Genomic DNA, 12889 nt, shown 5'->3' with positions numbered 1-12889 from the left:
TACTGTGTTTTTAGGGTAATGTGCAGTGCCATTTCTCTTCCAAACATGGTGTGCATTATGGCATCCATTCCATTTTGCTCTTATCTGACCAGACTAAACTCTCTCAGTATTTCACTGCTGTGTCCAAATGTTGTTTGGTTTGACATGCTTTTTTTTTTTTTTTTTTTTAATAACGTGCGGATTACTGCACTCGATACCAGTGTTTTTTTAAACTTACACCAAGTACCACTTCAAAACATCAAGAGCAACATTAATATATTGTGGTCTAATAGGCCCAGGTGTTTGTCATAAACAACGCAGAGGGTTTTAGTCCTGAAAAGTATATTCAGTAATTTTGTTAGTGACTGTAACATATTGCAATTTTCACATTAACACTGCCGTTTAATATAGGGGAAAAAAATGAAGTAATAATTTAATTAAGATGTTTTTGCATCAAAAAAAGTTCAACAAAAGGTTGATATAAATGTGTGATTGCAAACTAATATATCTAAATAATTTAATGCATGTATATTGTATTTAAAAGTTAAATACATGTGAACTTTAAATAATGTATTTGTGCTATATATTTAATAAGCAATTGTAACATTATGCACGGTTTGAACATTTACAATAATTGATTCTTTTGGAGACAAATAGGGGAGCCTGTTTACCTGTCGAGGTATTTGTAACACCCATTGAGAATCACTACGCTAAAGAGTATTTGCATCCAATTTCTGGTGTCTGTGCTTTAAACTAACACTTTTTGATTAAAGTCAAAACCTCAAAAACATTATACACCCTTAAGTATAGAGAGCAAGAAAAAAAGAGTTACAGTACATTAATGTCACATACTGAGATCAATATAATAGAGATTTTCTGACTCCAAATTGATCTGAGTGAATGATGGGGAGAGCGCCCCTGGACTCCTCACCTGCTCTGGAAGTAGTTTGTTAGTTCGGATGCCTCATGGTTCAGACTCCTCAGGTGTACAATTAAATTGCCAGAGTTGGTGAACATGGCGCCACACGTTTTGCACTCATAAATCCGCGGCTTGCGGATTATGTGTCGGGAGACCCTCATGTGGTGCTTATATTCACCGAAGGACGTGAATGTGGCACTACAAATCTGGCACCGGAAACAGCGTTTACCTTCGTGCTTCAGCCGATGCATCTTTAGGGAGTAGGCCCGTGTAAACTTTTTCCCACAGCGGTCACACTGGAAAGGCTTAATGCCTGGTAATATAAAGAAAAGCAACACTTGAGATTCTGATGCAGGTGCTTTCTGTGTAGGCATGTTTAATACTTGTGTGGGTGATACCATGGGTCGGGGAAATTACTGTGTACAGTATTTTACAAATGACTCACAGAATGGCAACGATAAAGAAACTGTGAACACGGGAGGATTCCAAAAACAATTACAGATTTCTTCCAGTTAAATTTTTTTATGGAGTGCGGGGGGTGTTCACACACTCTCACACACTCACACACACACACACACACGCCGCTATATCACGCCTCATGGTCCCGCTATGTTGTAGATTTGTTGTGTTATCAAAGTTGTTTCTCATTTTTCTATACGGTTTGCACAATATTATAGGAAGAGCTCCCAGAAGACTGGGATACTACTGCCAAGGTATTCAGAGAGGCAGGCAGGAGAGTACTAGGGGTGCCTTTTGGTAGGACAGGAAGAAGGAGACTTGGTGGTGGAACCCCAAAATACAAGAAGCCATCCAAGGAAAGATATTAGCGAAGATGAAGTGGGACATGGAGAGGAGTGAGGAGAGGCGTAAGGAATATTTTGAGATGCGACGTTGGGCAAAAGTAGAGGTGGCGAAGGGTAAACAAGAGACATATGACGACATGTACACCTGGTTGGATATGAAAGAGGGAGAAAAGGATCTCTACAGGTTGCCCAGACAGAGTGATAGAGATGGGAAGGATGTGCAGCAAGTAAAGGTGATTAAGGATAGCGATGGAAATATGTTGACTGGTGCCAGTAGTGTGCTAAGTAGATGGAAAGAGTACTTTGAGAAGTTAATGAATGAAGAGAATGGGAGAGAAGGTAGAGTCGACAAAGAGGCAAGCGTGAATGACCAGGAAGTGGCAATGATTAGTAAGGGGGAAGTTACAAAAGGCAGTGAACAGAATGAAAAATGGAAAGACAGTTGGTCCTGATGACATACCAGTGGATGTATGGAAGCAATTTAGAGAGGTGGCTGTGGAGTTTTTGACCAACTTATTCAATATAATATTAGCAGGAGAGAAGATCCCAGAAGAATGGCAGAAAAGTGTGCTAGTCCCCATTTTTAAGAACAAAGGCAATGTTCAGAGCTGTGGAAACTATAGAGGAATAAAGATGAGCCACACAATGAAGTTATGGGGAAGAGTCGTGGAGGCTAGACTCAGGACAGAAGTAAGTATCTGCGAGCAACAGCGTGGTTTCATGCCGAGAAAGAGTACCACAGATGCATTATTTGCCTTGAGGATGCTCGTGGAAAAGTATAGACAAGGTCAGAAGGAGCTACATTGTGTCTTTGTAGACCTAGAGAAAGTCTATGACAGACTACCAAGAGAGGAACTGTGGTACTGCATGCGCATGTCTGGTGTGCCGGAGAAATATGTTAGAATACTACAAGACATGTATGAGGGCAGCAGAACAGTGGTTAGGTGTGCCGTTGGTGTGTCAGAAGAATTTAGGGTGGAGGTGGGACTGCATCAGGGATCAGCTCTGAGCCCCTTCCTGTTTGTGGTCATAATGGATAGGCTGACAGATGAGGTTAGATTGGAATCGCCTTGGACTATGATGTTCGCAGATGATATTGTGATCTGCAGTGAAGCTGAAAGAAGGAAGAGGAACAATTAGAAAGATGGAGGCATGCACTGGAAAGGAGAGGAATGAAGATTAGCTGAAGTAAAACAGAATATATGTGTATGAATGTGAGGGGCGGAGCAGGAGGGGTGAACCTTCAGAGAGAAGAGATTGCGAAGGTAGATGACTTCAAATACTTGAGGTCAACAATAGAGAGCAGTGGAGAGTGTGGTAAATAAGTGAAGAAACCGGTCCAAGCGTGGTGGAACAGTTGGCGGAAGGGGTCTGGTGTTCTATACAACAGAAGAGTCTCTTGGATGAAGGGCAAAGTTTATAAAACAGTGGTTAGGCCTGCCATGATGTACTGATTAGAGACGGTGGTACTGAAGAAACCACAGCAAGCAGAACTTGAGGTAGCAGAACTGAAGATGCTGAGGTTCTCCCTTGGAGTGAACAGGTTGGATAGGATTAGAAACAACCTCATTAGAGGGACAGCCAAAGTTGGATGTTTTGGAGACAAGGTTAGAGAGAGCCTATTCACCTGTGCCTTGTTTGCGTTAATTATGCCATGCATATAAGCCTCGTAGCTGTCGTTGTTCTTTGCTCTTTGTTGTGCCTCCTTCCCATGTTCATCATTTATATGTCCTCGCATTTCTTGTTCCATCTTTTTGAGCCATGGGATTCTGACCTTGCCTTATTTTTTTGTCCTTGCCTTTTTAGCTTTTTTGACTCATATTTTGGATACTTTCATCTTTTGGACTCTTTACCAACATTTGCCTGAATTAAACGTTCCTTCTTTCACAACCTCTTGTTGCGGACTTGTGCATGTGGGTCCTATCCCTTGTCCTGCTCGTGACAGAACAAACTGGCCAAGACATGGACCCACCAGACTCAGACCAGGTGCATGAAGCCCTTCAAGCGCACCAGGATGAACAACTTAATGCCCTCCATCTCTATCTTAAGGCTCAACCGGAACAGCAGGCCTCTATGATGAGACAGATGGCATTTTGGTTTGATGTTCTTGTCAATATGATTCAAAAGTGGGGAATTCCTGGGCTGCGGCGGCCACCTCTCGCTCCTGTTCCAAGACTACCTCCTCTTGCTCCTGTTTCGGCAGAGCCCGGCCCGCAGCGACCACCTCTTGCTCCTGATCCAGCATTGCCTGACCCATGGTGACCACTTCTTGCTCCTGTTCCAGCTGTGCCAAACCCGGGGCGACCACCTCTTGCTCTTGTTTCAGTGGCAACAGGTTTGCAGCGAGCACTTCTTGCTCCTGTTCCGGCAGTGCCCAGTCCGTGGCGAGCACCTCTTGCTCCTGTTCCAGCAGCACTTGACCAGCTGTCGGCACTTGCTCTGGCAGTGGCGAGTATTCTGTGGCCGCCGTTCCGATGGCCGCAGCTGCCACTTCTTGGTTCCATACGGGCGGTGCCCGACCAGTGCCAGCCACTGCTTTTGTGGTGGTGCTCGAACTGCAGCAGCCACCCCTCGCTCTTGCTCACCGGCGGTGGCACTCAACTAGCAGCCACCTCGTGCTCTTGCTACATCAGTCCTTGACCTGCGGCCGCCACCTCGTGCTCCAGCGGCAGCGGTAACCAGCGACTGCCACCTCTTGCTCCGGTGGCGCTGGACAAGGAGCAACCACCTCTCATTCTGGCAGCGCCGCTCGACCAACGACCGTTTTCTGCTCCTGTGGCCGACCTCCTGAACTACCCCGCCAAGCAACTCACTTTAGGTGCCCACCAAAGTGAGCCTTGTCGGCACCCAATATGACCGTTATAACCGACCAAAAATTTATATGACCGTTTATATGACTGCCTGCCCGATTCAAACTCTGACAGATTTTGATGTTTCCGGTTCCTTACGCAGTTTTACAAGTCCTAGTCAGTTTTTGTCACATCTCCCCGTCTCTAGATCCCGTGAGTTTAAGCCCAAGTCCTTTCCCTATGACCTTTTCTGGAGCACCCACAGGGAAATTTATCCAGAACTCCCGGGTGGTGGCCAGCGGGGTTGCCCAAGCAGAGCTCATTTTTTGTCCTCCCGTTCTATTCTGCCAAAGTCACGTCAGGCCAAACTAGCTCACGAGTCACCTTGTTTTGTACCACCCGTGTTTCGTAGTTCACCTTCTCGAGTCCCTATGCACTTTACCCCTCTCCTATCCACTCCATTATTGAGCTGGCTTGACAAAAAAAAATAAAAAAAAAATTACTGTACAAAAACTAGCATGTTTCATACGCCAAAGACTTGTGTTTTGAACTCCTTAGGATTAACACAGCAGCCATGCCGCTCTGTAGCTGCACAGCTTTCAAAGTTCAATAGACAATAGCAATAACCATCATCGAATGTCCGCCATGTCAATGTGCAAAATTAACCACGGTTGTCATGTATGTATGGGAGGCACGGCTTTTTGAATTGGATCTCGTCATATTGTATATTTGTGACCAGGAAATATGTCAGCCCCATTCTCTGCCTGCATTGTGCCAGAACGCTAGTAAACAACATCGGACAATTATGGAAGTATCCTGGTCAACGGCATTTTAAGTGACAAATGGAAACTATTTAGAGATGTTCAGTCCCAACGATATGTTTTATATCCATGTTATATTGGGAAAAGTTTTATTGAGGGTCTACTGTATACACAGTACTGTAATCCCTGCACATTTTTATATTTTAATCACTGGCATTGGCAGAAACAGTAATATTGAGGATAACATCATTCTGAAATGTTACATCACATTTGATATTTTTTCTTTGACACTGTTGACGTCTGAAATGTTCACGTCTTTACCTACCGGAATGTATGAGCATGTGCTGCTTCAGGTTTTGAATGCGCGTGAATCGAACTCCACAGGTTGGACACTGAAAGGGCCTGTCAGGGGCATTGGTGCCGGGCCGTGCTGAGGGGCCGATATAGAGGTGGTACGGATACTGAATACCCTCTAACCTGAAACAAAGAACAACAGATTTATCAAAACAATAACATTTTAATCTTTAATAAACATGATCATTAATATTTTATACAGTGTTTTAATATGAGCATGGGTGGTGACATTACATAAACCGTTTTGGTCATACAAACTTTTAACATGTTCTGATTCTTCCTGCTCCTTTAAAACATATATTTAGAGATATCCCAAGGTTTCCTGCTGCCTGTTCACAAACTTGGTAATGGCTAATTGAAACGGAATATTGCAAAACAAAATATTTCCCTCATTCACTACACTAGGGAATCAAGACTGCCTGTTCAATCCTCCGTCTAGCCTCTGCTAGCTAAGCAGTCAGACTCACAGGCTTTCCAGACTGTGAGGAGCGGCGCATCAGGGAAGACAAAAGGCAATGCCACCAGGCATCCAATTGAAACATGCATATTTATTACGATATAGATTTCAAGTGTCATTTCACATTAGTTCTCACACCTACCTAGCTGCCTTCATCATCAACCCATGAGCCGCTAATTCCACTCTGGTTGTCATAATGGGCTGGAGGACGAGACTAACTAGTCATCTGGGGGCCAGAGGTAAACACTCACTTTGTCCTGGTTTTGAAATCTGTTACAACTATTTGGTAGCTAAAGTTAGCCATCTAAGATTGACCAAAGATTTAGAATGTTAGTGTTTATCTTCAACTAAAAAGTTAGAATCAGAGAAAATTCTATATAAAGTCCTGAAAGATCCTTCATAAGGATTATTGAATAAGTGCATCGTTCAACATTTTCCTTTTATTGATAAAAACACAAATTAACATTTAATATAGTTTATCATTTGAACTGCTTTTATGGAGACAATTTGGTGATGAAAAGTGTCACGTCAATTTCCTCTTCATCTCTGTACTTGGCAGACACTGACAGTAATGTTACGTCTACTGACAAGAGCATCATGATACAGTATTACATAATAACAAACCATGAAAGCAAATGAATTCATCAATATTCTGCTGTGTTGGAATCTTATTTTTTATCATTCAATTATAAAAAAAAAAAAATCTTCATATCAATTCACCCTAACATTTAGCCCTGGCCTACAGGAAACAGCAGTTTATTTTTTGTGCTTTGTGTGTGTTTAGTGAAAAAAGGCTAAAGATAAAAAAGAAAAAAAAAAGAAAAAGTAATCCCAAAACATAACATTCTTAACCACAATTTCAATATTTGTTTAAAAGAAACAAAGGAAAAATTATTTTTTATTAAATGATTTAATTATCCAGGTTTAATTATCCAGTGCCAACCCGTAAAATTTCTTATTTCTTTCTTATTTCTTTTATATTTTTGATCGACAGTGAAACACCAATGTAGATGTGTGTGTGTGTGTGTGGTGTGTGTGTGTGTGTGTGTCTGTGTCTGTGTGTGTGTGTGTATTGGGGCGGGGGTCATCCGTTATAGACAATTGTCCATTACATTAAACCATTTTCTTTTATCGCCAATTGCATACATTACTGTACAATACAAAATTATGTTGTACTTTTTTCGTTTTTTAAAACATTCAGTACAGTACAAAGTTAAATTTAAAAAAAAAAAAAAAAAAAAAAGCTTGAAAATACAGTATGCGAAAAGTTTTAAATTGCATCCAAAAATACCTTGCTGGTTTGCTTGTTGTTGTAGTGACTACTGGCAAATAGGGTGGGCTTTCATGAGGCAATTAGTGTGGTTTCTATTTCCATAATCGGGAAAATCAGATGTTATAGGCAAAGATGAATGGCTTGACAAAATAACTGTTACTTTAGCAAAAATTGCATGTTCCAGACTCCATTACAGTGCAACAATAACCGGGGGGAAAAAAAACACCATGCATGCAAAGCTCCTCTCTCTCTGAACTCACAGAACTATATATTTGACAATAGCTAGAACTCTTGCCATCATGACCACCACATCAAAACAATGCCTGGAAATGTTGGCACATTCAACATGGCCACCATGTCAATACATTGCCTTTGATGTAATGTTGACACATTTAATAAAGGCAACACATGGGCATGGACACCTCACTTGGCTGAATCTAGCCAGATTGTACAGTTGAAGGCAAAAATTTACATACCCTGTGCAAAGACGTTTTTTTTCTCACTTTCTGAAGTCAAATCAGACTAAACCTCTCCTCAGGATCACCTACATAGAGGGTTCATACTCAGTCGGGCCCAAAAAATTTAAGGGCTTTTTAGGGCCATTATTAGGGGCTGACACGGAAAAAATTTTAGGGCCGACACGAAAAATTTAGGGCCATCGTGGGAAATCAAGAGTAAGGAAAATAGACTCACTCAATGGTGCCATCGGCTGTTCTTTGTTCATCAAAGGTTCCAGTACCTCAGTACCTGTGACAGTGATCACCTGTCGCCCCTTGTGGTAGTTCTCATTGATATGACCATTGTCAACGTCTTCACATAACAGTATACAGAAAAACTGATTCTAACTACAATTGCAACTATATACACAAATGTCTTCTACTGATGTCTGTTTCAGCACCCCTACTCTTGCTCCTTGAGCCTACACAGTGCCTCCTCTATTTGTTGCTGCAGAGGTGCCGAAGTGGCTCTCTTGTCCTTTGCTCTGCCTCTTTGTGCATTAGCCTCGGTGATAAATCTCAGATTCCTCTTTTCTTCTGCCTCCTCACACAGCCTGTCAGCCTTCTCAATAAGCGTTGATATGTCAGTCTCCAATCTGGCTTTTTTGGCTTTGAGGCAGTAGAGATGAAAAGTGGGCAGCGATGCCAAATGTAGCCACGTACGAAGTCTTCCTTTCCCCACAGTGGTAGTTTTTAGCAATGTCACTGTCTGGGAACATGACAACAAACACTTTCGAATTATTTTCACAAGATTTGTAACTGTAATGGCTGCAGATCACTTTTTAAGTCCACACGATCTCTGCCTTTAACGAGTCCGCCTTTGTGTATTGAACTACGTTCATAGAGTCTGACCTCTGGCTGGTTGAAGTCGATGGCTGGACAACTGTAGGTGCGCATGCACTGCTAGTACCACTGCCTGAAGTTGATGCTTCACTGGCTTTATATTTTAGAAACAGATTCATACCAACAGAAGATGAGAGAGTCTTCGTCAAATCAGCGTGTTTCCTTTTTTTTCGGTGCGACTCCAGCGCTTTGACGCCCATCTTTCCTAGCTGGTAGCTCTGCTTGCACAGATGGCAGTAAAACATGTGCTGATCTTTTGCATCTCAACGAACCCAGCTTCCAAACTCCTTACTTTCAACCCAAGCATCTTGAAAAATGCACTTCCCCATGATACAAGTTGGATCGATGAAAGACGTAACGAAGACGAAGTGAAATGCCGACTCACGGAAACAAACAATGGAATATCGACGACAAGATGGGGACTCGTTGTCAACATGGTGACTTCCGTTGACAATCTCCGGCTGTTTTAGACGCCAGACCGATCGCTATTTTTTTTTAAAATAAAAAGATAATTTTTTTTCGGGAGAATTTTGGCGGTAGAGGTCCTACCTTTGATTTTTTTATAATTTAAGGCCTTTTCAGGGGCTTGACCGTTTTTCGTGGATTTTAAGGACTTTTAGGAGCCCCTAAATGCATCTTCGAAAATTTTGGGGTTTTTAGGGACTTTTAGGGACGCGTGCGAACCCTGTACATACTAAATTTTGGGAAAAGAATGAGAGAGAACTCTCAATAATCCATCCATACATTTTCTGAGCCATTTACCCTCATGCGGGTTACGGGAGTAATGGAGCCAATCCCAGCTGTCATCGGGCAGGAGGCGGGTTTGACAGCCAATTGCAGGGCACATGGAGACAGACAATAATCACACCTAGGGGTAATTTCGAGTCTCCAATGAATGCATGTTTTTGGGATGTGGAAGGAAACTGGAGTGGCTGGAAAAAACGCATGCAGGCATGGGGAGAACATGCAGACCCCACACCGGGAGGGGCACGTTTTGAACCCTAGTCCTGTGAGGGCAACGGTCTACAGCTGTGCCACCATTCAACCCAGATCTCAATAAATGAGAGAGGTAATTTCTTAGAGGGTTTTATATTTTTTTCTTTGAGGTCAAAAGTTTATAAAACACAAAAAGTACTGTTTTTAAGAACATGGGGAAGCTCAGATGATGAGGTCATGGCTTTGGAAGGTCGTGATAGGTCTGACGTGTTAATTGACAGCACACCTGGGGATGTATTTAAGGCATCAATCTGGTTCCTTGTTTGCAATCATGGGAAAATATCAAAAGAAATCCATCCTTCCATCTATTTTCTAAACCACTCATCCTCACAAGCGTTGCGGGAGTGCTGGAGCATAATCTAACTATCTAGGGGCAGGAAGCGAGGTACAACCCTGACTGTTTGCCAGGCAACCGCAGAGGACATAGAAACAAACAACCATCTGCACTTACAATCAAACCTAAGGGCAATTTAGGGACTCTATTAATGGATGCTTTGTGTTTTTTGGGAAGGAAATGCCCGCATAACCCACGCAGGCACAGGGAGAACATGAGAACGCCACAGGGAAGGGGACGGAATTTTAACCCCCGTTCTCAGAACTGTAAGGCAGACGCTGTAAACACTCGTCTATAATGCTGCCAAAAAAAGGACTCAACTAGGAAATCAGAGAAAGAATCATGGGGCTCCATAAGTCTGCCTCATCCTTGGGTGCAATTTCCAGATGTGTTGTAATGTGTTCAAACTTCATGAGAATGCCAAGCCATCACACTACTCAAGAAGGAGATGGGCTGTGTGCCCCAGACATGAACATGTTATGGTTTGAAATGGGTGAATCAACCCAATGACAAACGTTAGACCGTGTGAAGATGCTGGATGATGCTGTTAAGAAAGTGTAATCATTCACAGTGAAACGAGTCCTGCACTGACATGGCTGTAAGGCCACTTGCCGAGAATTCATATCAATATTGTGGCATTGGCATCTAAAAAATTTAATAATTTTGGTGATCCTGAGGCAAATGCAGCCCTATGGGGGCACAAACCAGTGCAATCTGTAGGCCGGTCCCAAGCCCGGATAAATGCAGAGGGTTGCGTCAGGAAGGGCATCCGGCGTAAAAACTGTGGCAAACAAATATGAGCGTTCATCTAAAGAATCCCATACCGGATCGGTCGTGGCCCGGGTTAACAACGCCCGCCCCCGGCACTGCTAACCTGCAGGGCGTCGGTGGAAATTCAGCTACTGTGGGTCGAAGACAAAGAAGAGGAGGAAACCGGATCCAGCATCAGAAGAAAAAAAGGAATGCACAGAGCCTACAACTGAGTGTAGGGACTTTGAATGTTGGGACTATGACAGGAAAAGCTCAGGAGTTGGTTGACATGATGATTAGGAGAAAGGTTGATATTCTGTGCATCCAAGAGAGCAGGTGGAAAGGTAGTAAGGCTAGAAGTTTGGGAGCAGGGTTTAAATTATTCTACCACGGAGTAGATGGGAAGAGAAATGGAGTAGGGGTTATTTTAAAGGAAGAGCTGGCTAAGAATGTCTTGGAGGTGAAAAGAGTATCAGATCGAGTGATGAGACTAAAATTTGAAATTGAGGGTGTTATGTATAATGTGGTTAGCGGCTATGCACCACAGGTAGGATGTGACCTAGAGTTGAAAGAGAAATTCTGGAAGGAACTAGATGAAGTAGTTCTGAGCATCCCAGACAGCGAGAGAGTTGTGATTGGTGCAGATTGTAATGGACATATTGGTAAAGGAAACAGGGGCGATGAAGAAGTGATGGGTAAGTACGGCATCCAGGAAAGGAACTTTGAAGGGAAGATGGTGGTGGACTTTGCAAAAAGGATGGAGATGGCTGTAGTGAACACTTATTTCCAAAAGAGGGAGGAACATATAGTGACCTACAAGAGCGGCGGTAGAACCACGCAGGTAGATTATATTTTGTGCAGACGATGTAATCTGAAGGAGGTTACTGACTGTAAAGTAGTGGTAGGGGAGAGTGTAGCTCGACAGCATAGGATGGTAGTATGTAGGATGATTCTGGTGGTGGGTAGGAAGATTAAGAAGACAAAGGTAGAGCAGAGAACCATGTGGTGGAAGCTGAGAAAGGAAGAATGTTGTGCGGCCTTCCGGAAAGAGGTGAGACAGGCTCTCGATGGACAACCGAAGCTCCTGGAAGACTGGACGACGACAGCCAAGATGATCAGAGAGACAGGCAGGAGAGTACTTGGTGTGTCATCTGGTAGGAAAGGGGAGAAGGAGACTTGGTGGTGGAACCCCATAATACAGGGAGTCATACAAGGAAAGAGATTAGCGAAGAAGAAGTGGGATACTGAGAGGACTGAGGAGAGGCGAAAGGAGTACATCGAGATGCGACGTAGGGCAAAGGTAGAGGTGGCAAAGGCTAAATAGAGGCATATGAAGACATGTACACCAGGTTGGACACGAAAGAAGGAGAAAAGGATCTCTCCAGGTTGGCCAGACAGAGGGATAGAGATGGGAAGGATGTGCAGCAGGTTAGGCTGATTAAGGATAGAGATGGAAATGTGTTGACTGGTGCCGGTAGTGTGCTAAATAGATGGAAAGAATACTTTGAGAAGTTGATGAATGAAGAAAATGAGAGAGAAGGAAGAGTTGAAGAGGCAAGAGTGAAGGACCAGGAAGTGGAAATGATTACTAAGGGGGAAGTCAGAAAGGCATTACAAAGGATGAAAAATGGGAAGGCAGTTGGTCCTGATGACATACCGGTAGAGGTATGGAAGCAATTTGGAGAGATGGCTGTGGAGTTTTTGACCAACTTATTCAACAGAATACTAGCGGGCGAAAAGATGCCTGAAGAATGGAGGAAAAGTGTTCTAGTTCCCATTTTTAAGAACAAAGGGGATGTTCAGAGCTGTGGGAACTATAGAGGAATAAAGTTGATGAGCCACACAATGAAGTTATGGGAAAGAGTAGTGGAGGCTAGACTCAGGTCAGAAGTAAGTATCTGCGAGCAACAGTATGGTTTCATGCCTAGAAAGAGTACCACAGATGCATTATTTGCCTTGAGGATGCTCGTGGAAAAGTACAGAGAAGGTCAGAAGGAGCTACATTGTGTCTTTGTGGATCTAGAGAAAGCCTATGACAGAGTACCAAGAGAGGAACTGTGGTACTGCATGCGTAAGTCTGGTGTGGCAGAGAAGTATGTTAAAATAGTACAGGACATGTATGATGGCAGCAGAA

General features: G+C 43.2%; 1 protein-coding gene and 1 long non-coding RNA gene across 6 annotated transcripts in view; one reads left to right on the top strand and one right to left on the bottom strand.

The window, feature by feature from the left end:
- Positions 1-12889, top strand: part of LOC133504433 (uncharacterized) — a 52433-nt gene that overhangs the window by 6894 nt on the left and 32650 nt on the right. The window lies entirely within an intron of this gene.
- Positions 1-12889, bottom strand: part of zbtb44 (zinc finger and BTB domain containing 44) — a 28320-nt gene that overhangs the window by 6150 nt on the left and 9281 nt on the right. For 4 of the 5 annotated variants that reach the window (XM_061826650.1, XM_061826648.1, XM_061826651.1 and 1 more), the window contains 2 exons: positions 5577-5728; positions 911-1211 (listed from right to left, as the gene is read on the bottom strand). In XM_061826650.1, coding sequence (XP_061682634.1) covers positions 911-1211; positions 5577-5728 — 453 coding nt within the window. The remainder of the gene's footprint in view (positions 1-910; positions 1212-5576; positions 5729-12889) is intronic. The other variant, XM_061826652.1, reaches the window with a different exon arrangement.

The sequence above is a fragment of the Syngnathoides biaculeatus genome, chromosome 8 (genome assembly GCF_019802595.1).
Source record: "Syngnathoides biaculeatus isolate LvHL_M chromosome 8, ASM1980259v1, whole genome shotgun sequence".
NCBI classification, from domain to species: Eukaryota; Metazoa; Chordata; class Actinopteri; order Syngnathiformes; family Syngnathidae; genus Syngnathoides; species Syngnathoides biaculeatus.
This window is presented reverse-complemented; position numbering and strand designations above follow the sequence as displayed.